The sequence below is a fragment of the Caretta caretta genome, chromosome 14, assembly GCF_965140235.1.
Source record: "Caretta caretta isolate rCarCar2 chromosome 14, rCarCar1.hap1, whole genome shotgun sequence".
Lineage (NCBI taxonomy): Eukaryota > Metazoa > Chordata > Testudines > Cheloniidae > Caretta > Caretta caretta.
Genome location: NC_134219.1, coordinates 43,799,021 through 43,826,573, shown reverse-complemented (window position 1 = coordinate 43,826,573; position 27,553 = coordinate 43,799,021). Strand labels below are relative to the sequence as shown.

The following is a 27,553-nucleotide window of genomic DNA, read 5'->3' as shown; positions in this document are numbered from 1 at the left end:
CCTATATGCCAGTGGCTCTCAGTCTTTCCCCACCACGGTACCTCTTTCAGGAGTCTGATCTGTCTTGCCTACTTGGCTCACTTAAAAACAATGTGCCTCCTCTGGCTGGCATTTCCCACTTGCCTGCCTCCTGCCGAAGGAGAGTCAATTAATTTTTTTTTTAGCTTCTCCCAAGGTGGGGAGCTGAAAGCGGGCTGAAGCGGGGAAGGGGATGTAGATAAGGTGGGATTGAAGGGGGATGAAGGATGGGGCAGGGGCAGATGCAGGGGGCAGGGGGTGGCTAAAGGGGGGATGGGGTGATGCAGGGGAATCAGGGAAGACATAGGGGCCACATGAGAACAGGGCTGCAATAGAGGGAAACTCTGAGTGTGTGTGGGGGTCACTGCAAAGGAAAGGGGGGATGTGGGGAGGGGAGGCTGTGGGAGCAAGAGGAGACTGGCTGGGGAAGGGAGGGAAAGGGGGTGGGGGTCGGGGAGAAGGAGAGGGAGAGATACAAGAGCAGCTCCTCCACCGCATGGGGCAGAAGAGGAGGAGGGGCTGCCCCACCCAGCAGCCAGAGGGGAATTCTTTTACTGCAAATAGTCAGGGAAGTTTTGGGGGTTGGTGGAGGCTTCCACCTAAGGGCTCAGAGGCTACAAGGCAGGTATCCTGACTAGGGATGAAAATAGCATTTGAAAAGTAACTGTTTCAACTATTAAAATTGTACTGGTTACACGTTAAGGAGTTCACAACATGGGCATCTGCCCAGCATCCCGGCTGTTAACCTGACGGGTTTAGCCCGGCAAACCACAGGTGGAGAGGCTGGAATTACTCTGGGCCCAGTGGAACATGTTTTAGAGCAGGGGTGCGGTTCCCCCGCTTCTTCCTGTCTGCACCCCCCAACTTCTTCAGATGGGGCTGGGAGCAGGGCCATGGCTCTGAGAGGGGGGGAGTCGGGACGCAGACAGGAGTAAGGGGCTTGAGGCTGGTCGTGGAAGCTGATGAAGTCATCCCTGTCGTACTGGCATTTCCCCGCCCCCCATGGGGTGTCCCAATCCATGGCCTGCACCCCGTGGAACCCTGGGGGAGGGCAGGGACAGAACTAGGTCAGCAGCCAGAAGTGCTCAAAGATCATGCGTCCACCCCCCTGCCCCCTCCCCATCAGTTGACAGAGATTACCATGTTCAGGGGCTTTTTATTTGTCCTCTGGATTTGCTCCTTTCTGGGGACACTGGGAAGAAAGGTCCTGTCACCTACAGCCTGAAGGCGTGTGTTCACCACCAAAGCAGGTGTCTGACCCGCAGCATAGCCAGGGCCTGGGCAGGAAGCCTGGGACATGGGAGGGACGACTGTGAACTGCCCTGGCATTCCAGAGACACTGTTTGTGCTTCCCCAGGGCCCACAGAGTGGGGCTAAGTGTTTTCCTTTCACCTTTCCCATTGCTTCCTGATTTCTTTTATTAGCTGCTGTTTAATAAATTGCATTTGTTCTGGGGTATAGATAATGGTCAGGGAATAGGTCAGGGAAGTATCCAGAGCGGAGGAAGACCCGGAGTGGGGACGCTCTAGCCCGTGTCCTGAGTGGTCACAACCAGGTTGGGGGGCAAGGCCCTCAGGAAGCCTGGGCCCAGCCTTGTCGGGGTTATAAGGACTTTGCCACACAGGAGAGTGGAAAGGGAGCCCCGAAGGTGAGGCAGGCTCTGGGTGAGGGAAGAGGAAACGAGGCCTCAGATCCTTCTGCTATTCGATTCCACGGGGAGGCAGGGAGGCTGTTTAAATTTGTTAGTCTCTAAAGTGCCACAAGTACTCCTTTTCTTTTTGTCAGGAAAGTTCCCCACAATAGCGGGATCATTTCCCTGCTTACCTCTCTGCATATTTACTGGTTTCTCCTAAAGTTAATTAAGTATTTTAGGAAAATGTGACACCTATTTCCCCAGGCTAGATGAAAAACGGTCCCACCCTTCTGACCTTAGAGCCTGTGAGTGTAACAGGAGCCGGGCACAGGGATGCTGCAGCGCGGTGGGTTGATCGCTAGGACCCGGGAGCGGCTGGGGGGCGGCTCTGGGGGGAGCGATCGCGGGGCTCAGGCCCAGCCGCAAGAAGTGACTCGCAGCCGCTGCGGGGACTCTGGCTCCCGGCGAGATCCCCGAGCCCCGGCGGCTGGTGCTGGGAGCCCGGAGCCCGGGCTGCAGCCGGGAGAGGGGAACCTCCAGCCGGGCCCTGCCCGCTGCTCCCCGGGAGCCTCTCCCAGGGCAGAGCCCCAGCCCGGCCAGGGCCCCTTCCCGGCCCGGCCCCTGCCCCTGGGGGCCCCGCTCGGGGGGAAGGTAAGAGAGACCCGCCCCCCCCGTCACCCCCGGGCTGCAGGGGGCGGGTTTGGCCCCGGGCTGCTCCCCGCGGAGCCGGCTGCGATTCCCTGCCCCGGGCCCAGGAAAGCTGCCGCAGCTCCCGGTGTGTGCGGGGCGGGGGCAGGATCACGCCCCCCCCCACTTGCTGCTTTGTTTCCCTGCCCCTGGCTGGGCTGGTGCGAACAGAGGCTGCAGCTCAGGGAGATCTGAAGGGGGCAAATAAGGAGGGGCAGAAGGGGGGCCGGGGCCAAACTGGATGCAGGGTGGGGGGCCCCAGCTGGGGGCCGGGGAAGGAGAGGGGCCCAGGGGCACAATCTGGGCTGGGGGGAGGGGGCAGCACAGGTGCTGGATCTAGGCTAGCGGGGCCCTGCCGCACCCCCTGGCTTGGAAAGGTTTTCATCCTATCCAGGGTTTACAATTTGGTTCAATGGCTCTCAGTGCCCCCCAGATTGTTTCAGCCCCCTTGCCTGGGACTAGGAGCCGGGGGTAAGAACGAGGTACATCTGGCGGGGGGTGAACCTAGGGCTGTGGGAGGCAAGCCCCCCTACACACGGTAGGGGCAGGATCCCAGCCCCTAAACACCCCCAACATCTTCCCCACCCGCTGAGCGTGTGGCCCCAGCCTTCCCGGTCCTGGGGCCCAGGGAGTGCATACGGACCCAGCCTGAACCCCAGGGGCAGCCTAAGGAGAAGCCTGACACGTTCCCCCGCAGGGGCGGTGCACCCCACCTCCGCAGTCGGCTCTGACTCTCAGCCAGCTTGGAAAACAGAAGGGTTTATTGGTCGCTGAGAAGACAGCATAGAACAGAGCTAGTTAGCACAGAAATCAGGAGCATTCAGCAAAGTCCATCTGGGGGGGAATCTAAGGTCCCGAGCCCTGGACTCTCCCTGCTGAGTCCCAAAATGGGAGACTGATCCCGCTTCCAGCCCCCCATCCTCAGTGATGCCCAGCTGGCCCTCCCCCGTGCTTTCTCTCTTTCCCAGGAGAGCAGTTCATCTGGCCTTCCCCTCTCTCTTTGTTCTCCAACACCTTCGGCTGGCTCCCTGCAGGGGACAGGCTCTGACCATCACTTGCCAGGATACAGAATTTGGGGCATTCTCTACGCCCAGGCAGCCACTCTGCTGTCACACCTGCCCTCTAGAGGTCTCCACAATGATCACACCCCTGTATCCCTCCAGCTTGATACTTGTGTAACACATGGGGAAACTGAGGCACACACACAGTATTCAGAAAAAACATTAAGAACATTCCCGCTTCATCACACACCTCTGAGACCAGCCCAGGGGCACTTTCTCCAGTGGCTGAAACCGCTCTGACCATACCAGCCCCTGAGCCTGCTGGTGATGGAGAGACTTGGGGAAAGGGCTGGAGCTGGGCAGGGAAATGCACACAAGGCCCCTTTCAGGGACCGGCTGGTGAGTTTGGCCTACAAGGGGAGGGGCTCCCTGTGTCTGTGAGTCCCAGAGCTGCTGCCCTCAGTGACACAGCCTGGTTCAACCCCTGTTACCAGTGTCCATGGCTGAGCTGCCTGATGAGAGCAAAGGCTCACGCCAATGGGACAGTCACCCGTTCTCCCAGGGTGAGGGAAGAAGATAAAAAGGGAGAGCGGAGAGACTTGAAGGGCAGCAGGAACAAGAAGTGGGGAGGGAGCTTCCCAGCTCCCAGCCCTGCCCAGATCCATTCCCTGCACCCCCGGGGCAGTCCGCTCTCCTGGAAACAAGGGCAGGAGCTGAGAGAGGAAAAGCCAGTTGCTCGCTCTGCTGAGCACCGCGCTACTTAGGGAGATGGGGGAGAGCTAGAGGGGGTCACAATACACTGTGGGGCAGTACCCTGAAGTGACTCCTTTGATTCTGCTCTTTTTCCAGCGTTTGGCTCAGAGATGCTGCTCTGGGGAGGTTTAGAAGGGACGTGGTGGGTTAGTTCTAAGCAGGGGGGGCTGGCCGGGGAGGTAATGAACTAACTGGGTTTGTTCCCAGCATGGCAGAGTCATAGAATCAGAGCGTCTGTCTGCAGGGAGAGAGCCTGGGGGGACTTGGGGAGTGACATGGACTCCAGCCCCTTATGAAACCTGATCAATCTCCCTGCTCCTCTGACAGGCTGAGGAATCGCGTCCACGTTTCACTCCAGATCGTCCCGTCTTGCAGGGGACAGGGCAGGGAAATGGCTGTGATGGAGCCAGCTCAGGTAGGAGATTTTAGGGAGCTTTTGGTGGTGGGGGAGGGGCATCGTAGAGGGGTTAATCACCCGGCGTGGGACGGGGTGTGATAAACCTGCTGGAACATGATCGACCTGGGCCTGATTTTCTGAACAGGCCCATTGGCAGGTGGGGGGAGGGGAAAACTCCATTTCTGAACTAGGGAACAGCCCCCTAGGCAGGGCTGGGAAAACTGACCAGACTCCCAGTGCTGGAGCCTGAACCCACTGGCCAGAGGCTGCTGTGAAATACGAAGAGAAGCTGTCGGGATTCCTGTCCCCGTCCCCGGCTCAGAGCTCTGCTTCCCGTGTCAGTCTGTGGCTGGCAGGCGTGTGGGAAATGAGAAGACCCTGCCCTGCTCCGTGTGCTGGGGCGGACAGGGAGCTCTCACCGTCTCCCAGCCCCTGAAGCCTCCTGGCTGCTCTGAGCAGGGTGTAGGGAGGATTCTGCTTCTCTCTCCCTCCTCCCCCATGATTAGTGGGATTGTGGCTGGGGCAGCAGGTGCTGAGAGGGGGACTCTTGTTGTTTCAGATGCCGGTGACCTTCGAGGAGGTGGCTCTGTATTTCACCCAGGGTCAGGGGGCTCTGTTGGACTCTGCTCAGAGAGCCCTCTACAGGGACGTCATGCAGGAGAACTACGAGACGGTGACCTCGCTGGGTAAGGGATTCCTGGCCCCTTGGTTATTGGAAGCTGGGGGGGTCTGCGTGTCTGACACCGGTCAGGTTCTTCCTTCATCACACTCCAATGAGACCAGGGTGTCAAAACCTAAGGCACATAGTAAATCATCCCCACCCAACCCCCCTAGCTTGCACGGTGGAGAAGCCATGCATTGTCCTGTCTGTGTTGTTTCTCGGTCACACACAGAATCCCTCTTCTCTCTCCTCCTTGGGAACAGCTCCAGCCATGTGGAGGGCTCTGGGCTCCACAGGTTTAGAAATAGGCAGGGGTTTAACACTGGAGCTGGGTGTGCGTCCCAATTCCCCTCACTTCCCCAGACGTCTGCCTCCCCCGAGGGGGCTCAGTGACCATGTTCCCGTCCTCTTAGATTCCACTTTCCCCAGCACAGCAAAGGGACAGGTGCTGCCCATGGAATATCCTTTCTGACAGATGCTCTCTCAATCCTCCACAAACCCTGATCTGGTCTGATTTCACCCCCTGCACAGGATTCCCCCTTCCCAAACCTGACCTGATCATGCGGCTGGAACAAGGGGAAGAGCCATGGGTGCCCGATCTTCAGGCCTGTGAGAAAAAAGAGATCCCGAGAGGCTCCCACACAGGTGAGGACTGACACAGAAACCATCTGGTGAATGAAGGAAAAAGTTGAGAATCCCCCAAATGAGGTATCAGTAAGTGCCCTCAGTTCCTTCCTCATCTCATCCAGAGCAGGGCTGCAGGCAACATCTGTCACTGACGTCGCTTCCCACATGTCCTGTTACCTGGAGGAGTTTCCTTCCCTACTTTCCTTCTCTGTAAAAGTTTGGGTGGGAAGTGGAGGCAGAATCCAATTGCTCCATCTGAGCAGCTTTAGCATGGTGGGTTTTCCCCCGGTGTGATTCCTCTTAATTTCTCCTCAGCACAATGACTCCTGTCTGCATTGTCTCTCTCCCAGCAGGTGATGAGAGAGTGAGTGAGAAGAAGGAGGGGAATCAACAGCAGGAAGTTTCATGGGACGGGGAACCGCAGGGGACCTTTGTGGGAAGAACTGAAGGGATTTTTTCCCAGTACTTGGCACAGGGAGAAGCCTGGGGAAATTGGCAGAGGTCAAAGAGGCTGCTGGGAAACCACTCAAGGGAGCAAATGGATGAATCTATTATATATGGGGAAGGACACAGGAATCCCACAGCCCGGCAGACAACCCCCAAGGAAGACAAACACTATGAATGCCTCGGTTATGGGAAAGGATTTGTTCTAAGATCACAGCTTGCTACACTTCAGGCAATAAATATTGGAGAGAAAACACTTCAATGCTTGGACTGTGGGGAAAACTATAATAAGCACTCACAACTTACTAACCATGGGAGAAGCCAAATGGGAGAGAAACCCTCTCAGTGCCTTGAGGGCAGGAATTGTTTGAATTGGAAGTCAGCACTGATTACACATCAGAAAATCCGCACAGACGACAGACCCCATAAGTGCTTAGACTGTGGAAAAAGTTTCATACAGAGGTCAGTCCTTGTCAGACATCAGGCAATCCACACTGGAGAGAGACCCCATAAGTGCATAGACTGTGGAAAAAGTTTCATACAGAGGTCAGACCTTGTCAGACATCAGGCAGTCCACACTGGAGAGAGACCCCATAAGTGCATAGACTGTGGGAAAAGTTTCATACGGAGATCACACCTTCTTATACATCAGGCAATCCACACCGGAGAGAGACCCCACAAGTGCTTAGACTGTGGGAAAAATTTCATACAGAGATCACACCTTCTTATACATCAGGCAATCCACACTGGAGAGACACCCCATAAGTGCTTAGACTGTGGAAAAAGTTTCATACAGAAGTCAACCCTTGTTGTACATCAGGCAATCCACACTGGAGAGAGACATAAGTGCTTAGACTGTGGGAAGAGTTTCACACAGAGGTCAAACCTTCTTATACATCAGGCAATCCACACTGGAGAGAGACCCCATAAGTGCTTAGACTGTGGGAAAAGTTACATACGGAGGTCAGACCTTGTTAAACATCAGGCAATCCACACAGGAGAGAGACCCCATAAGTGCTTGGAGTGTGGAAAAAGTTTCATACGGAGGTCAGACCTTGTTAATCATCAGGTAATCCACACAGGAGAGAGACCCCATAAGTGCTTAGACTGTGGGAAAAATTTCACACAGAGGTCAAACCTTCTTATGCATCAGGCAATCCACACAGGAGAGAGACCCTATAAGTGCTTAGACTGTGGGAAGAGTTTCATACAGAGGTCAAACTTTCTTATACATCAGGCAATCCACACAGGAGAGAGACCCCATAAGTGCTTAGTCTGTGGGAAAAGTTTCATACGGAGGTCAGACCTTGTTAATCATCAGGCAATCCACACAGGAGAGAGACCCCATAAGTGCTTAGACTGTGGGAAGAGTTTCACAGTGAGGTCAAACCTTGTTAAACATCAGGCAATCCACACAGGAGAAAGACCCCATAAGTGCTTAGACTGTGGGAAGAGTTTCACACAGAAGTCAAACCTTCTTATACATCAGGCAATCCACACTGGAGAGAGACCCCATAAGTGCTTAGACTGTGGGAAAAGTTTCATACAGAGGTCAAACCTTGTTGATCATCAGGCAGTCCACACAGGAGAGAGACCCCATAAGTGCTTAGACTGTGGGAAGAGTTTCATACAGAGGTCAAACCTTCTTATACATCAGGCAATCCACACTGGAGAGAGACCCCATAAGTGCTTAGACTGTGGGAAAAGTTTCATACGGAGGTCAGACCTTGTTAATCATCAGGCAATCCACACAGGAGAGAGACCCCATAAGTGCTTGGACTGTGGGAAGAGTTTCATACGGAGGTCAGACCTTCTTATACATCAGGCAATCCACACTGGAGAGAGACCCCATAAGTGCTTAGACTGTGGGAAAAGTTTCAGACAGAGGTCCCACCTTGTTAAACATCAAGCAATTCATACAAGAGGGATACCATAAGACTCTCGGAAAGGTTTCAGAAACAGATCAGCCCTTCTAAAGATCAGGCAATCCACACACAAGAGACCCCCATAAGTGCTTAGACTATGGAAAAATGTTTCAAATATATGTCATCCCTTGTTTTACATCAGAGAATCCACACAGAGGAGTGACCCCACAAGTGCTTAGCCTGTGAAAGACCTTTTAAATGGAGGAAAGAACTTGTTTCACATCAGGCAATCCACACAAGAAACACACCCAATTGAGTGTTTGGACCATGTGAAAAGTTTCACACAAAGATTCAATCTTATTACACTCAGAGGATCCACCCAGGAGAGAGACCCCATCAGTGCTCAGATTGGAAAAATGTTCCTACAGTGGTCAGACCTTGTTAAACATCAGCTAATCCACACAGGAGAGAGAGACCCCATCAGTGCTTAGGCTGTGAGGAAAGTTTTATATGGAGCAGCCCATGTTTTACATCAGAGAATCCGCACAGGAGACCCCATAAGTGCTTAGACGATGGAGAATGTTTCATATCATGGTCAAGTGCTTGGACCATGGGAAAGGTTTCAGAAACACCTCAGCCCTACAGAACATAAGCCAATCCACACAGGAGAGAGGTCCCATAACTGCTTAGACTGTGGGAAACATTGCAGAAACTGATCAGTCCTTGTTTTACATCAGAAAATCCATAAGACTCCATAAGTGCTTGGACTGTGGCAAAAGTTGTACACAGAGATCACACCTCATTAAACACGGGAGAATTCACACATGATCTAAACTTCTGTGACACCTGGCCCAAAAGAGTTAAGAACCTTGCAGGCTAATTGACCCAGATTCAACCTTTAGAGACATGTTAAAAGAGTGTGTAAATGGTATTTGGGGCCATTCAAAGTAATAGAGACAAGCACTTTGAAATGTAAACTGGTGTTGTTAAAAAACTGGAAGAAGATAGTAGGGCTGTTGATTAATTGCAGTTAACTCGTGTGATTAACCCCAAAAAATTCATCGTAGTTAGAAAAATTAATCTCGATGAATCGCATTGGTAAACAATAGAATACCAATTGGAATTTGTTAAATGTTTTTGGATGTTTTTCTACGTTTTCATATCTATTGATTTCGATCACAACAAAGAATAGAAAGTGCACAGTGCTCACTTTATATTATTTTTATTACAAATATTTGTACTGTAAACATGCACAACAAAAACAGTATTTTTCAGTTCCCCTCATACAAGTGCTGCCATGCAATCTCTTTATCAGGAAAGTGTAACTTAGAAACACAGATGATTTTAATTATATAAGTGCGCTCCAAAATAAAACAAATAAAAACTCAGTGCTACTTCTTTTTCTGCCACTCGCTATGCCAAACAAGTTTGTTTACATTTTCGAGAGAGAATGCTGCTTTGCTTCTAATTTATGATGTCACCGGAAAGTGTGAGAAGGCGTTCCCATGGCATGTTTGTAGCTGGCAATGCAGGTATTTATGTGCAAGATATGCTAAACATGCCTATGTCCGTTCATGCTTCGGCCACCATTCCAGTGGACGTGCTTCCATGCTGACAGTGGCCATTTAAAAAAAAAAAAAAGCATTAATTACATTTTTGACTGAACTCCTTGAAGGAGACTTGTAGGTCCCCTGTTCTGTTTTACACACATTCTGCCAAATATTTCGTAATATAGAAGTCACAGATAATGACCTAGCATATGACGGGACACTTTCACTGCAGATTTCACAAAACGCAAAGAAAGTAACAATCTGAGATTTCTAAAGATAGCGACAGCATTCGGCCCAAGGTTTAAGAATCTGAAGTGCCTTCCAAAATCTGAGAGGGACGAGGTGTGGAGCATGCTGTCAGAAGTCTTTAAAGAGGAACACCCTGATTGGGAAATTACAGAACTTGAATCACCAAAATAGAAAATCAACCTTCTGCTGGTGGCATCTGACTCAGTTGATGAAAATGAGCACGTGTCGGTCCGGTCTGCTTTGGATCATTATCAATTAGAACCCATCATTAGCATGAATTCATGTCCTCTGTAATGGTGGTTCCAGCGGGAAGGGACACATGACTCTTTAGTGCATCTGGCACATAAATATCTTGTGAGGCCGGCTGCAACAGTGCCATGAGAATGCCTGTTTTCACTTTCAGGTGACCTGGTAAACAAGAAGTGGGCAGCATGATCTCCTGCAAATTGTAACCAAACTTGTTTTTCTGAGGGACTGACTCAGCAGGACTGAGTGAAGTTGTAGGCTCTAAAATTGTAGGCTCTAAAATTTTACATTGTTTAATTTTTGAATGCAGTTATTTTTTTGTACATAATTCTACATTTGTAAGTTCACCTTTCATGATAAAGAGATTGCACTAAAGTAATTGCAATAGGTGAATTAAAAATTGTTTATTTTGTTTTTTACAGTGCAAGTATTTGTAATAAAAATATAAAGTGCTCACTGTACACTTTGTATTCTGTGAAAACAACGAGGAGTCCGTGTGGAACCTTAGAGACTAACACATTTCTTTGGGCGTAAACTTTTGTGGGCTATAACCCACTTCATCAGATGCGTGGAGTGTATTCTGTGTCACAATTGAAATCAATATATTTGAAAATGTATAAAACATCCAAAATATTTAAATAAATGGTATTCTATTATTGTTTAACAGCATGATTAATCACAATTAATTTTTTTAATCGCTTGACTGCCCTAGCAGACAGTAATTGTAGAAGTCTCTGTTTACCTATATCTTGTTACAGATTAACAGTGTAACCAAGGGGTTCCTGTCTAGGACTGTATCTTGTTAATTCAGAAGTCAAAAGGAAATATTAACATTTAAATGAAACTTGGGTGTAATAATGTCATTGTATATATATCTCTTTTTAAAGTTTGTGGTAAACTGTCTGTGAATGGCTTTATGGATAATTACCTTATATTAATCCATGTAGTTTTATTACCTGTGATGTTTGGGAAATAGGAGGTTACTTCCAAAACCTATTGTTCACCCAAGGACTGCCTGCTGTCAAGAGGCTGCAAAAACGTCTATATAAACTCTTGGGACCTGATCCGTTTCTCTCAGATCTTCTTAAGCTTTATTCGTGGGAAGTTTGAGTCATAAGACTGAGATCTCCAGTCCTCTCTGGACCGCCCTGATATTGAACATTTGGACATTGGACTAGAACGTGATGAAATTGTTAGGCTATAGATATTCAAGCCTGTCTGTAAAGGCCTATACTTTAAGAATTTAGGGATATGTTTATTATTTAGCTAGTTATAGAGGTATAAAAGAAAGAATCTGTGTAAGGGCCTTCTCTGACCTTGACGGTCTGAGGCCCTGTTCTTAGGCTAAGGCCTTTGGCCAAGCAGCAGAGGCAGCCATAAGCTGGGAAGCGAACGGTCACCTCCTCACATTCCAAACTAGTTGAAATAAAGCAATCTGGGGATAAAAAGGTGATCCGATCTATCACCTCCAGAGGAAGGGAAGAGCCTAGAAGATGTAAAAGGAAATTTAGTTTGATAGTTTTCTGTCTGGTAAGAACTCACTTATCAATAGATACAGCTGGGAAACCCTTATGTCTTTATAGATGTAGTTGTGAAATCCTCACTTTTGTATTGTTTTGTCATTATAGTTCCCATTTTGCTATTGTTTATTTGCATGGTCTCTGTGTGGTTCTGTGATTGTTTCTGTCTGCTGTTTAATTAATTTTGCTGGGTGTAAACTAATTAAGGTGGTGGGATATAATTGGCTAGCTAATCATCTTACAATATGTTAGGATTGGTTAGGAAAATTTCAGTAGACTGACTGGTTAAGGTATAGCTAAGAATATTACATATAAATTAGGGGCAAACAGGAAGTAAGTTGGGATTCAAAAATAAGGAAAAGGAACTTGGATTTAAGCTTGCTGGAAGGTCACCCCAATAAACATCGAATTGTTTGCACCTTCAGACTTTGGGTAGTGTTGCTCTCTGTTCATGTGAGAAGGACCAGGGAAGTGAGAGGGTGAAGGAATAAGCCCACTAACATCTTGGTGCCGTGACTCGGATGCATCACATTGGATAGGTGAGTGGCAGCCTGTAAGTCCCCCTCCCCAACAGTCCGTGCAGCTGCTTGGAGCGAGTATGGCGAACGCTTGATGGTAGTTGCGGGTTCTGGCAAACTGGGATAACGGATTTTTTGAACAAATGGATAAGGAAGAATCAGGGCCCATACCAGGTGCAGGGGTCCACCTGGGATAAGATTGAGAAGGAGATGGGAGAGTTTCTGGGAGACCCAAGGGAAAGGAGTGTAGGAAAAAGGGAATGGTATGACAAGGTTTGTGTGCTGGGATGGCATACTGGGTAAAAAGGGAAGCCGATCTCCTCCCACACATTAAGGATGTGGAGGGAATTGTGGAACAGCAACGGATTTTAACAGAAAAATCTGTGTTAGCAGTAGAGGTTTTGAAGATTTGAAGGCACGGGATGCTGCACAGACAGAGGAGTTTTGTGAGGCAATCCGGAGAGAGAGGGACGAACTGCTGGGGAGAGTAGGAGGCTTAGAGGAGGAATTGTATCAATGTAAACATAGGGGCAATGGACTTGGGGACCCCAAACCATCCTCCCCACTAATGGAACTGAAGGAGACACGTCCACCACCCTACCCTGAAAAATCACTGTACCCACCACTGCCGGTGGATGTTGTAAGCCGGCAATCCACAGTTACAGCCCCTGCGAGAGAGGCTACCCGGGAGGAACTGCAGGAGGCAGGAATAGTGGCCCCGGTTGTGGGGTGGGGGGGGGGGAACCATGCCCCACAAGTAGTAGAGCAGGCAGAAATCCGCCCCTTGTCCCTGAAGGACTGGGAGGTGGTACTGAGCCGTTTGGGAAAGGTACCCCGGAATGATTGGGATCAGTTTGTGCTGTGGCTAGTGGAGGTGGGCAGGGAGATGGAGGGTCTAACTCGTGAGGACCAGGTGATGTTATGGCGTAGTCTTGTGGGACAGGGCACCTTAGGAATCGATATAGCAGGAGTGGCACATCCATTTCTAATCCCTAGACAGGTGGCAAAACAGTTGTTTGGGGTGTACTCTCATACTGCGGGGATGAATAAGATGAAGTGAAGCCCTGGGGAAACAGGGTGGGATACACTTAATGTCATACAGGCATGAGCACAGTGCTGGGTGCATCCCCTGGATGATCCATGGGTGATACCCCAGACAGGGGCACCAGGACCTGGTGGGGCTGTGGAGCAGGGTAGGGGTGTGGAATTGCTGGAGAAATGGTTGGAGCTGAACGATCCGCAGTTCGTGGGGCATTTAAGGTTGCAGCATCCTGAACTTGCTCCCAATCAACTACCCCAGTTTCTGGAACAGACAGATGAGTGGAGGCAGATGCACCGGGGGGAGAGCCAGTCCATGTTATTACTGCGGGGGATCAGTACAAGGTGGAAAGGGGTGGGTCAGCCCGGAGGGGAGGAGGTAGAGGGAGAGGCCGTGGCTTTGCGGGGGGAGGGGAGGTAGTCAGGGACGAGCGGGCAGCTAAACAGCAACAGAAACAGAGACTGCAGGCTAAACTGACTACTCAGGATCTTACCAGATCAGGGGGAAAGTGGCCCCAGAGGCCAGGGGACTGGTACGGCCTGAAATGCCAGACACACAATTTTGCTTGGAAACAGCAGGAATGTGTTTGGTGCCAGGACCCCCGGTCCCCCTGTGGGAGGGACAGAGGTGGGTGCTGCGACTTAGGGGTGCCCTGGGAGGCATCCTGTCCATGTTCTCAGTTTAGGACGGGACGCATCTGGTCACCCCACGCTCCAGGGGGCGATCGAAGGGAGTCCCACGAGGGATTTTTTGATAGACACTGGAGCAGCCATCAGCTTAACCACATGGGGGGCAGGGGAGACCCTCAGAAGGGACTGTGACAATTGTAGGGGCAACGGGAGGGGAGACACAGTTAACCCTGAGGTGGGGACAGATCAAAGGAATCTGGGGGGAAGAGGAGATTATGTGGGGTTGTAATATGCTTCATCTGTTGGGGGCAGGAGATTTACACAAACGGGGGCTTGTACTGGACTTAGCCAATTGGGTGTGTTTACTGGGGCAGACGCAGGACGGTCAGGGCGATACCATTCCCATGGGCATAGCCACTACGACCATTAAAGCAGCACATGCCCTCCCACCACCCCCGGCTGGGTGGGAACACATCCCTGTGTGGGCGAAGGATAACCTGGGTTGCAGTAGGGGCAGCATGGAGGTACTGCTGGAGGGAGGGGACCCTCCCCCACAGGAAAATATTGTATCGTTTCTGTGGGGGAGGGTATTGTTGCTCTCCGTTCGTGCGAGAAGGACCAGGGAAGTGAGAGGGTGAAGGAACGACCCCCCTAACAGAAATGATTCTGAAAAGGACTCTTTCCAATTCTAACACGCCATCTCGATGGTGAAACTGACCTCAGGACTCTACTCGCTTCTCTGTGTCTAATGATCTTTTAGCCAATACTGTCTATTCTTCTTTTAATAAATCGTAGTTTAGGTCACGAGAATTGGCTGTAAGCGTGGATTTGGGTAAGAACTGAAGTATTCATTAACTTGGTGGGTAACATGTCTGATCCATTGAGATTGGTAGAATTCTTTATATGGTGAAGATTTTCAGGAATCCCCATCAGAATCTCAAAGGACATTTTCCCACATCAGGTATCGTAAAAGACCTGCCTCTGTTGCCACTCTGTCAAATCAGTTATTTTGTTACAGCATCTCCCATGCCATGAAGGGTTTACAGAGCTGAATGATGCCTCATGCCTGTGCCAGGTGACTTTCTGTGAAATTAGCCTGTAATTAAAATCCAAAGTTAATACCCATTAAACTTGACAGCAATTCCCTACGTTGTACTCCTGGGTGGCCTCGTCGATGGGAACCGCTGTGTGAGCTCTGTGAGCCCGGGACAGATGGCAAACGAGACAGATCGAAGTTTGATCCTCTTCACAGACTTTTTGGAGCCTCCTGGTGTTCCCCACACACCCCGTCCCCTCCTGCTCCTTTTGCTGCCTGGAAACTCAGCCCACTGGCGATTTCTACCATGTTTGCCAGCTGCCTGTTCAGCCTGACGTTTCTGTGTTGCTCAGTTCCTGAGGGCAGGAGACAGCTGTATTGGATCCCTCCCAGCACTGGCTGACGTGCCCGACACACCAGAGTGACAGCTTCTGTGAACTACTGCAGACAAATGGGACATGGAGCTTCCTCCTGGAGACTTTCCAGGAGGTTCTCTGTGGCCATGGCTCCCTCTGGGCCATTTAATGAAAAATGTACCACTAGGGCTCTGTAAGGATGAGCCCTGTAAGGATGAGCCTGTAGGAGCAGGAGCTGTGTGTCTAAGGCCGGATAGTCAGGCTTGGTAGAATTCATTTATATATATATATATATATTAAAAATTTTGACAGATGTTTATTTTTAAGCAATTTTATATTTATTGATTTAAACGTTCACAGTTGCACAAAAATCTGGGTTTTAAGCATTTCATTCCAGTTATCAATTTAAATGTTCATAGTGGTGGGAGATTTAGAGCGGGATCAGACAATATTTGGGTGAGACAATAACTATTTAATGACCGTAGAGACAGATTCAAAAAGTTAAAGCTTCATAACCATTAAAATAGAGATTTTCAAGATCACATGTCAAAATATGCAAAGTAAATATTCTTAAATCAATGTCTAATAAGTTCTCAGGCAGCATCGTTCTTACTGTGCCTATTGGTAACTTTCAGTTATTAGTAGTGCGAGTATTTTTTGCTGGGTTTGTGTGTATACCGTGAAATCAACATTTACAGACATCCACCGATAAAAGTCTAATCCTGCCAAGTCTAGTGATATGAAATTCACAGGAGAAAACCTAGGTTAAGCTGAGATCAATGTTTCAAAGGCCCGATTCTCATGTACACCGAGGCATCTCTGGCTCAGTGTAAAGAAGATGCGGTGTTTCCAACACTCATGATTTTATAATGAGTCTCATTGTATTTGTTGTGTTTGTTAAAGTCCCAGCTCCTGGAAGCGTGTGATGAGGTGAGACTCTTGGCTTTCCTTTCCTAAACAAAGGAGGCTTCTGGCTTTCTTGGTTGCAGAGAAAAACTTTAGAAAAACTGACCTGCACTCAGGTCACATTTTAAAATTCTGAGAAATCAGAAGGCAAATACAGTAACTCCTCATTTAAAGTCGTCCCGGTTAACGTTGTTACATTGCTGATCAGTTAGGGAACATGCTCATTTAAAGTTGTATAATGCTACCTTCCAACGTCCTTTGGCAGCCGCCTGCTTTGTCCACTGCTTGCAGGAAGAACAGCCTGTTGCAGCGAGCTGGTGTGGGCTTGGAACCAGGGTGGACTGGCAGCCCCCCTATCAGCTCCCCGCTCCCCTAAGAGGGAAGGAAGAGGGAGGCTAATGTCAGGGTGTCCCCCTCCCCCTGCACCCTGCTTACCCTGTCTTCCATAGAGCAGGGGGGACACATGACAGGGCTCAGGACGGAGAGAACTTCCTGGCAGCAACTTGCTGATTAACTTAACAAGGCACTGTCCTTAAGTGTGGGTCAGCTTACTTAAAGGGGAAATGCGCATCTCTCTCTCTCACGCACACAGAGTGTTTGTCTCGGTCTGCCATGCTGTCTCCCCCCCCTCCGTGGCTCATTCCACGAGAACCCAGGCATCATCAGCCTTTCCAGCAAACGTTCCCCTCCAGGAAATCTGCAGGGCTGCCACGTGGGCCTCGATGCATGCCTTCACGCCGCGCTACGCCATTGTCCATCAACCTCGTGAGGATGCGGCCTTCGGCAGGGCGACCCTTCAGTCTGCAATACCTTGACTCTGACCCCACCTCCGAGGTCAGGCTTGGGAGTCACCTAACTGGAACTGATACGAGCAAGTACTCGAAGAAGAATAAGGGACTTGCCTGAGTTCACACAGAGCAGGGAACTGAACCTGGGTCTACTCAGGGTAACTTAGGACTTGTCTACACTTGCAAGTTAGAGCACAGATATCAAGCGCCATGACCGGGACCCAGTGCAGGGTTGACGTGAAGGAGCTGCGGAATGCCTACCACAAGGTGTAGGTGGCAAATGGCCGCTCTGGTGCTGCCCCATGACTTGCAGCTTCCTGAACAGGCCCATGTTCCGAAAGATGGGTGCATCATGCACCTTTCTGGACCAGCCTGCATTAATCTCCGTGAAATGCCCACGGAGATCCACAGGCGCCTGGAGAACCATCGAGAAATACCCCTTCTGATTAAGGTACTCGGAGGCTAGGTGGTCTGATGCCAGAATTGGAATATGCGTCCCATCTATCGCCCTTCCGCAGTTAGGGAAACCCATCTGTGCAAAGCCATCCACAATGTCATGCACATTGCTCAGAGTCACGCTTCTTCTGAGCAGGATGCAATTAATGGCCCTGCACACTTGCATCAACATGACTCCAACAGTAGACTTGCCCACTCTGAACTGGTTAGCGACCGATCAGTAGCTGTCTGGAGTAGCCAGCTTCTAGACTGCAATAGCCACCCGCTTCTCCACCGGCAGGGCAGCTCTCAATTGTGTCTTTGCACTGCAGGGTGGGGGCGAGCTGAGCACACAGTCCCATGAAAGTGGCTTTCCTCATCCGAAAGTTCTGCAGCCACTGCTCGTCATCCCAGACTTGCATGACGATGTGATTCCCACCACTTGGTGCTTCTTTCCCCAGCCCCAAAGCTGCATTCTCTGGTGATCAGCATGTCCGTGAATGCCACAAGCAATCTCGTGTCGTATGCGTTATGCGAGTCGACATCATCGTCAGACTCCTGACTGTCACTTTGTAGCTTAAGGAGTAACTCGACTGCCATTCGTGATGTGCTGGCGAGACCCATCAGCATAGTCCTGAACAGTTCGGGATCCATTCCAAGACGGAGCGCGCTGTACCAAAAAAGTTGAAAGATGGCGCCAAATGCGGAAGGAAGTGAACGGACTTCTGGGATGCGAAGTGATGCACTATGGGGCATTGGGATAGGACCCAGGATGCCCCGTGACCTCCCTCCCCCTTCCCACAAGTCTCAGCATCAAAATGGGAAGAGGTGCTCTGTGGGATAGCTGCCCATAATGCACCGCTCCAAAAGCCGCTGCAAATGCGGCCATGCCACTGCGGTTGGAGCTGAGAGTGTGAACACACGGCAGCGCTTTCCCTGCTGCTGTCTCTGAGGGCAGGTTTAACTCCAGGTGCCCTACAGCTGCAAGTGTAGACGTAGCCTTAGCTACTGGGCAAACCTTTGCCTCTGCCGACAGACCCTGGGAGAAGAGGACAGAGGGACACACGCCCACACACACAGACTTCGAAGAGAAACTGCTGAGCTTCAGTTCATTTGCCAATTTGACACCATCAGCTCAGGATTAAACAAAGACTGTGACTGGCTCGCCAACGACAAAAGCAGTTTCTCCTCCCGTGGTGTTCACACCTCAACTGCTAGAAGAGGGCCTCATCTTCCCTGATTGAACTAACGTCGTTATCTCTAGCCTGATTCTTGCCTGCATATTTATACCTGCCTCTGGAAATTTCCACTCCAGGCATCTGACGAAGTGGGGATTCACCCATGAAAGCTTATGCTCCAATACGTCTCTTAGTCTATAAGGTGCCAAAGGACTCTTTGTTGCTTTTTACAGATCCAGATTAACATAGCTACCCCTCTGATACTTGACACCATGAAAGGCACTGCATTTAGCCGTACGGAGTGGAAATCCATCAACCTCATGAAGAAACTTGCACAAGTACAGACAGATATCATCTTCCTTTCCAAATGCAAATGGATGGACATCATACCAAATGAACTGAAGGTGAAAAATCCATTGCTATCTACATACTGCACAGACCACAGTGAGAGATTATGCCACACACTATCAAAGAAACTGAGGAACCACCTGATCAGCATCAGGAAAACATCAAAAAAGAGCTCTCCAACCTGGAGACTTTCATAAATAACCAACCTTCCACACAAATGGACTTTACTAAAGTAGGACAGGAGATCTACACTACACACTTCACCTCTCAACCAAGGAAAAAGGACTGTAAGCTATCTAAACTCCTACCTGCCACATGGGGCCACAACAGTGGTACCCCTAACTCACCCAGCAGTATCGTCAATATATCCAGCTACACACTCAGCCCGGCAGAAGAGTCTGTCCTATCTCGGGGACTCTCTTTTTGCCCCAACACTCCCAAGAACATGATACAATTCTGCGGTGATCTGGAAGCCTACTTTCGCTGTCTCCGACTCAAAGAATACGATCAAGATAACACTGAACAGCGCATTGATACACCGATACCCTCCCACCAACAGCACAAGAAGAAGAACTCTACATGGACTCCTCCTGAGGGTCGAAATGACAGTCTGGAGCTATACATAGAATGCTTCCATCGACGTGCACAGGCAGAAATTATGAAAAAACAACATCGCTTGCCTCATAACCTAAGTCGTGCAGAACGCAATGCCATCTGCAGCCTCGGAAACATCCCTAACATTATAATCAAAGAGGCTGATAAAGGAGGTGCTGTTGTCATCATGAACAGGTCTGACAACCAAAAGGAGACTGCCAGAGAACTCTCCAATACCAAATTCTACAGGCCACTTTCCTCAGATCCCACTGAGGATTACACTAAGAAACTGGTTTCAGAGTAGCAGCCGTGTTAGTCTGTATCTGCAAAAAGAAAAGGAGGACTTGTGTCACCTTAGAGACTAAGGGTATGTCTACACTACGAAATTAGGTCGAATTTATAGAAGTCGGTTTTTTAGAAATCGGTTTTATATATTCGAGTGTGTGTGTCCCCACAGAAAATGCTCTAAGTGCATTAAGTGCATTAACTCGGCGGAGTGCTTCCACAGTACCGAGGCTAGCGTTGACTTCCGGAGTGTTGCACTGTGGGTAGCTATCCCACAGTTCCCGCAGTCTCTGCTGCCCATTGGAATTCTGGGTTGAGATCCCAATGCCTGATGGGGCTAAAACATTGTCGCGGGTGGTTCTGGGTACGTATCGTCAGGCCCCTGTTCCCTCCCTCCCTCCGTGAAAGCAACAGCAGACAATCGTTTCACGCCTTTTTTCTTGAGTTACCTGTGCAGACGCCATACCACGGCAAGCATGGAGCCCACTCAGGTAACTGTCACCATATGTCTCCTGGGTGCTCGCAGACGTGGTACTGCATTGCTACACAGCAGCATCAACCCATTGCCTTGTGGCAACAGATGGTACAGTACGACTGGTAGCCGTCATCGTCATGTTCAAGGTGCTCCTGGCCACGTCGGCCAGGAGCGCCTGGGCACACATGGGCGCAGGGACTAAATTTGGAGTGCCTTGACCAGGTCATTCTCTTTAGTCCTGCAGTCAGTCCTATTGAACCATCTTATGGTGAGCAGGCAGGCAATATGGATTGCTAGCAGTCCTACTGTACCATCTTCTGCCAGGCAGGCAAGAGATGAGGATGGCTAGCAGTCCTATTGCGCCATCTTCTGCCGAGCAGCCATGAGATGTGGATGGCTTGCAGTCCTTCTGCACCGTCTGCTGCCATCCAAAGATGTAAAAGATAGATGGAGTGGATCAAAACAAGAAATAGACCAGATTTGTTTTGTACTCATTTGCTTCCCCCACTCCCCCATCTAGGGGATTCATTCCTCTAGGTCACACTGCAGTCACTCACAGAGAAGGTGCAGCAAGGTAAATCTAGCCATGTATCAATCAGAGGCCAGACCAACCTGTTTGTTCCAATAAGAACAATTACTTAGGTGCACCATTTCTTATTGGAACCCTCCGTGAAGTCCTGCCTGAAATGCTCATTGAAGTAAAGCCACCCCCTCTGCTGATTTTAATTCCCTGTAAGTCAACCTTGTAAGCCATGTCATCAGTTGCCCCTCCCTCCGTCAGAGCAACGGCAGACAATCGTTCCACGCCTTTTTTCTGTGCGGACGCAATACCAAGGCACGCATGGAGGCCGCTCAGCTCACTTTGGCAATTAGGAGCACATTAAACACCACACGCATTATCCAGCAGTATATGCAGCACCAGAACCTGGCAAAGCGATACCGGGTGAGGAGGCGACGTCAGCGCGGTCACGTGAGTGATCAGGACATGGACACAGATTTCTCTGAAAGCATGGGCCCTGCCAATGCATGCATCATGGTGCTAATGGGGCAGGTTCATGCTGTGCAACGCCGATTCTGGGCTCGGGAAATAAGCACAGGCTGGTGGGACCGCATAGTGCTGCAGGTCTGGGACGATTCCCAGTGGCTGCGAAACTTTCGCATGCGTAATGGCACTTTCATGGAACTTTGTGACTTGCTTTCCCCTGCCCTGAAGCGCATGAATACCAAGATGAGAGCAGCCCTCACAGTTGAGAAGCGAGTGGCGATAGCCCTGTGGAAGCTTGCAACGCCAGACAGCTACCGGTCAGTTGGGAATCAATTTGGAGTGGGCAAATCTACTGTGGGGGCTGCTGTGATGCAAGTAGCCAACGCAATCAAAGATCTGCTGATATCAAGGGTAGTGACCCTGGGAAATGTGCAGGTCATAGTGGATGGCTTTGCTGCAATGGGATTCCCTAACTGTGGTGGGGCCATAGACGGAACCCATATCCCCATCTTGGCACCGGAGCACCAAACCGGTGAGTACATAAACCACAAGGGGTACTTTTCAATAGTGCTGCAAGCTCTGGTGGATCACAAGGGACATTTCACCAACATCAACGTGGGATGGCCGGGAAAGGTACATGACGCTCGCATCTTCAGGAACTCTGGTCTGTTTCCAAAGCTGCAGGAAGGGACTTTATTCCCAGACCAGAAAATAACTGTTGGGGATGTTGAAATGCCTATATGTATCCTTGGGGACCCATCCTACCCCTTAATGCCATGGCTCATGAAGCCGTACACAGGCAGCCTGGACAGTAGTCAGGAGCTGTTCAACTACAGGCTGAGCAAGTGCAGAATGGTGGTAGAATGTGCATTTGGACGTTTAAAGGCGCGTTGGCGCAGTTTACTGACTCGCTTAGACATCAGCGAAACCAATATTCCCATTGTCATTACTGCTTGCTGTGCGCTCCACAATATCTGTGAGAGTAAGGGGGAGACGTTTATGGTGGGGTGGGAGGTTGAGGCAAATCGCCTGGCTTCTGGTTACGTGCAGCCAGACACCAGGGCGGTTAGAAGAGCTCAGGGGGTGCGGTACGCATCAGAGAAGCTTTGAAAACCAGTTTCATGACTGGACAGGCTACGTGTGAAAGTTCTGTTTGTTTCTCCTTGATGAAACCCCCCGCCCCTTGGTTCACTCTACTCCCCTGTAAGCTAACCACCCTCCCCTCCTCCCTTCGATCCCCGCTTGCAGAGGCAATAAAGTCATTGTTGCTTCACATTCATACATTCTTTATTCATTCATCACACAAATAGGGGGATGACTACCAAAGTAGCCCAGGAGGGGTGGTGGAGGAGGGAAGGAAAATGCCACACAGCACTTTAAAAGTTTACAACTTTAAAATTTATTGAATGCCAGCCTTCTGTTTTTTGGGCAATCCTCTGTGGTGGAGTGGCTGGTTGGCCGGAGGCCCCCCCACCGCGTTCTTGGGCATCTGGGTGTGGAGGCTATGGAACTTGGGGAGGAGGGCGGCTAGTTACACAGGGGCTGTATTGGAAGTCTGTGCTCCAGCTGCCTTTGCTGCAGCTCAACCATACACTGGAGCATACTGGTTTGATCCTCCAGCAGCCTCAGCATTGAATCCTGCCTCCTCTCATCACGCTGCCACCACATTTGAGCTTCAGCCCTGTCTTCAGCCCGCCACTTACTCTCTTCAGCCCGCCACTTACTCTCTTCAGCCTGCCACCTCTCCTCCCGGTCATTTCGTGCTTTCCTGCACTCTGACATTATTTGCCTCCATGCATTCATCTATGCTCTGTCACTGTGGGAGGACAGCATGAGCTCAGAGAACATTTCATCACGAGTGCATTTTTTTTTCTTTCTAATCTTCACTAGCCTCTGGGAAGGAGAAGATCCTGTGATCATTGAAACACATGCAGCTGGTGGAGAAAAAAAAAGGGACAGCGGTATTTAAAAAGACACATTTTATAAAACAGTGGCTACACTCTTTCAGGGTAAACCTTGCTGTTAACATTACATACATAGCACATGTGATTTCATTACAAGGTAGCATTTTGCCTCCCCCCACCGCGTGGCTACCCCCTCAACCCTCCCCCTCCCCGTGGCTAACAGCGGGGAACATTTCTGTTCAGCCACAGGCAAACAGCCCAGCAGGAACGGGCACCTCTGAGTGTCCCCTTAAGAAAAGCACCCTATTTCAACCAGGTGACCATGAATGATATCTCACTCTCCTGAGGATAACACAGAGAGATAAAGAATGCCAGCAAACATACACTGCAATGCTTTGTTGTACAATGATTCTGGAGTACGTGCTACTGGCCTGGAGTGGTAAAGTGTCCTACCATGGAGGACGCGATAAGGCTGCCCTCCCCAGAAACCTTCTGCAAAGGCTTTGGGAGTACATCCAGGAGAACCGCGAATGCCAGGGCAAAGTAATCCTTTCACATGATTGCTTTTAAACCATGTATAGTATTTTAAAAGGTACACTCACCGGAGGTACCTTCTCCACCTGCCGCGTCCAGGAGGCAGCCTTGGGTGGGTTCGGGGGGTACTGGCTCCAGGTCTAGGGTGAGAAACAGTTCCTGACTGTCGGGAAAACTGGTTTCTCCGCTTGCTTGCTGTGAGCTATCTACAACCTCCTCCTCATCATCATCTTCTTCGTCCCCAAAACCTGCTTCCATGTTGCCTCCATCTCCATTGAAGGAGTCAAACAACACGGCTGGGGTAGTGGTGGCTGAATCCCCTAAAATGGCATGCAGCTCATCATAGAAGCGGCATGTTTGGGGCTCTGACCCAGAGCAGCCATTTGCCTCTCTGGTTTTCTGGTAGGCTTGCCTCAGCTCCTTAAGTTTCACGCGGCACTGTTTCGGGTCCTTGTTATGGCCTCTGTCCTTCATGCCCTCTGAGATTTTGACAAAGGTTTTGGCATTTCGAAAACTGGAACGGAGTTCTGATAGCACGGATTCCTCTCCCCATACAGTGATCAGATCCCGTACCTCCCCTTCGGTCCATGCTGGAGCTCTTTTGCGATTCTGGGACTCCATCATGGTCACCTCTGCTGATGAGCTCTGCATGGTCACCTGCAGCTTGCCACGCTGGCCAAACAGGAAATGAGATTCAAAAGTTTGCAGTTCTTTTCCTGTCTACCTGGCCAGTGCATCTGAGTTGAGAGTGCTGTCCAGAGCGGTCACAATGGAGCACTCTGGGATAGCTCCTGGAGGCCAATACAGTCGAATTGTGTCCACAGTACCCCAAATTCGACCTGGCAAGGCCGATTTAAGCGCTAATCCACTTGTCAGGGGTGTAGTACGGAAATCGATTTTAAGAGCCCTTTAAGTCGAAATAAAGGGCTTCATCGTGTGGACGGGTGCAGGTTTACATCGATTTAACGCTGCTAAATTCGACCTAAAGTCCTAGTGTAGACCAGGGCTAAGTAATGAATGACAAAGCACAAAATGCTAATAAAAGTAATCATGAGAATTACTCCAGCCAGGACAGGTTAGGCATTTTAGAACTCACTCCTCAAAGAATTAAATTGAAGCATAAGAGAGAAATAAAACTATGAAATGTGCAGACCAGTCAAAAAAAACCCTAAAATAACAGCCCTGCAATCCTTGACCAACTTTGAAAGAATAAAATTACAGAGAACATAGGTGCCTTGCTCATTTCAACAGGAAGTAACAACAACAGTAATACAAGTGTGTGTTGGGGGAGAGTGTGTGTATCTGGGGAGTGAGAGACAGTGTGTGGGTGTGTGAGAGAGACAGCGCACTGTCACTTTAAGCTCAGCACTCACTAGTGTGAAGGCTTGTTCAGACAGCAGCAGCTCCCACTCCTCACCCAGAAGCAGCAGCAGAGACTTCTGTCCCCACACCCCAGCTCAGCAGAGACAGGGTACATGGGCGGGGGAGGGGGACACCCCAACATCAGTCCACCCCCCAGCACCACCACTCTGCACAGCAGACAGGAGGTTCCCAGGAACAGGGTGACCAGGGGCGGCTCCAAGGCGGGGGGGGGGGGGGGGTGCAGGAGCAGTGGTGGCTGCAGACGGGAGCAGAGCAGCAGGGAGAGGAGGGGCACCCTGCACCAGAGGTTTCCCCCCATAGAACGGCACCCCTGGCTGGTCGCCCATCCACCCACCCCTAAGGCTGGCCCTGACATCAGAGACAACATTTATCAAGAGACACTGGGCACTAGAGGGTCACAGGAACAGCCCTGCAATGCACAAAGCTGAGTGAGGGGCCTAGACTCCCTATACCAGGGGTGGCGCATAGGCCCTGACTCCAGGGCTGGAGCTACAGACGCCAACTTTCCAATGTGCCGGGGGGGGGGGGGGGGGGGGGCTCACTGCTCAAGCCCATGCTCTGACCCAGGCCCTGCTCCCACTCCACCCCTTTCCCCAAGGCCACTGCCCCTTCCCCCCCTGTCAAGCCTCCAATGCATGTGAAACAGCTGATTGTGGCAGGGAGGAGGCATGGGGAGGAGGGGAAGGCACTGATTGGTGGGGCCCGTGGCAGGTGGGAGGCACTGGGGGCTGGAGGGAGGGAGCTGATGGGGGGCTGCTGACATATTACTGAGGCTCAGCTCAGCTCTACACCAGGGGGTTAGGCAGGGGGTTAGGCAGCGGGTTTCACACCTCAGATAGGGGGAGAGTCCCCAAAGAATGTGCCTAGGGACCCCAAGACTGGAGCAGTGGATAGGCTCTGTTCCGGCCCCAGAGGCTTGAATTATCTGGGGATCCTGGGGCTCAGATGCTTGGGTTCCCCTCACTGCAGTCCGATCGCACCTCACCAGGTCTGGGATACAGACTCACACACCAGTAAACAGAAACCCTCTCACTGCCCAGCATCCAAACCCCCTTAACTCTGTCCAGGGGGGTTCTGGAGACATGAATAGAGAGGTCTCCCCCTCAGGGCTGCCACATCCCTTTGCCTTGGGCTGGGGGGGGCTCTTTTCTGGATGCTTCTCCCTGTTCCTGGATAAGAATCTCTCCCTCCACGGCTGCCACCTCCTGCTCCCTTTGCCCTGGGGTGGGAAGGTTTCTATTAATGGTTCTTCCTGGGCTGGGGAGAGGCTGTCTCCTGTTCCACATCTTCCACCGTTCTCTGTGGCCAGGATAGAGCAGCTGGTGACTTTAACCAGAGACATCTGTGGCCAGGAGCTGCCCCGACTCTGCTGCTGGGAATGTGGCAGCCCCGGCAGGGGGAGCAGGGAGATGGAGCAGGGGAGGAGGCAGAAAAGCAGCAAGATGGACCGGAGAACCCAAGGGGACTGTCTGTGACTCCATGTTCAGGCTGTTATGGTGCTTGAGAGTTTCACATTTGATACCTAGCGTGGGGTTTGTACCCTGGTTTGTAACTGTTTGCCCTGAGGTTGGTACTCACATTTGTGAGCTACGCTAGACAGTGGAGTCAAACCTGGGTCTCCCACATGCCACCTGAGGGCTCTCACCACGGAGGTAAAAGTTATCAGGCAGGTGACGTCACAAAACCCACCTCCACCTTCTCCCCACCCCCACACTCACATTGTGTGTGGAGCGAGGCAGGTGCCTGACTCATTCCAGCAAGAAACGCCTCAGGTGCCTGAGCCACCGGACGTCAGGTGCTGAGTTCCCGTCTGTGGGCGGCTGAGCAGAGACCGATGCCCCCCTGCAGCCCCGATTTAGGCATCTGTCGGTGAGAGGGGGCGGGGCTTAGGACACCCCTCCCCCCTTGTCAGCATGTCCCCTTGTCTCGCTTAGATGGCTCCCGGCCTAGTGAGCTGGCTTTTGTGAATCACATTGAAAGGTGCCTCTGATGCCCACGCATTGTCTAGGGGGTTCAGGCCCCTGACTCAGCTTTGCAGAATGTGATTTTCTGGTTGCCAACAAACTAGGCCGTGTGACGCTCAGCATTGCAACACCAAGTCCCTTCATGGATTGTCCCCTGTGCAACCAGTCTCCTCTCTGCAGAGCACAGCTGAGCAATTCCTGATTGACAACGGTGTGCACAGGACAGAGACAGAGCACAGGCTGGAGAGTGACACATCCCAGTAAAACCCAAACTCTCCTCCTAAAGGTGCGATATTCCCTGTGGGGGCTGGGAGGACACAACCAACTCAGGCAGCAAATCCCATGGCTCTGCCCCCGACAACTGCAGCTGGGACAGTAAAGTGGAACAAACAAAAGAAGAATTGTTTATAATGGTTTATTTACAGTAATTAGTAAAGGTGGTAAGTAAAGGGAGCTGAGAAGGAGCCTTAATAACCACAGCATGGAAAGGAGATCCCCAGCTACGAGAATAGTTTTCTTAATGGCACTAAAATAGCACCAATGGC

At 50.6% G+C, this 27,553-nt stretch overlaps 2 protein-coding genes across 2 annotated transcripts in view; both read left to right on the top strand.

Annotated features, from left to right (window-relative positions):
• LOC142069127 (zinc finger protein RFP-like) overlaps nt 1–27,553 on the top strand; it is a 331,206-nt gene that overhangs the window by 78,899 nt on the left and 224,754 nt on the right. The window lies entirely within an intron of this gene.
• Nucleotides 2,061–8,656, top strand: LOC125629779 (uncharacterized). The gene is given in 6 exon segments (XM_075119505.1): nt 2,061–2,302; nt 4,420–4,507; nt 5,049–5,175; nt 5,682–5,795; nt 6,131–8,194; nt 8,197–8,656. Coding segments are annotated over 5 exon segments (2,535 nt in total). The 5' UTR covers nt 2,061–2,302; nt 4,420–4,483; the 3' UTR covers nt 8,403–8,656.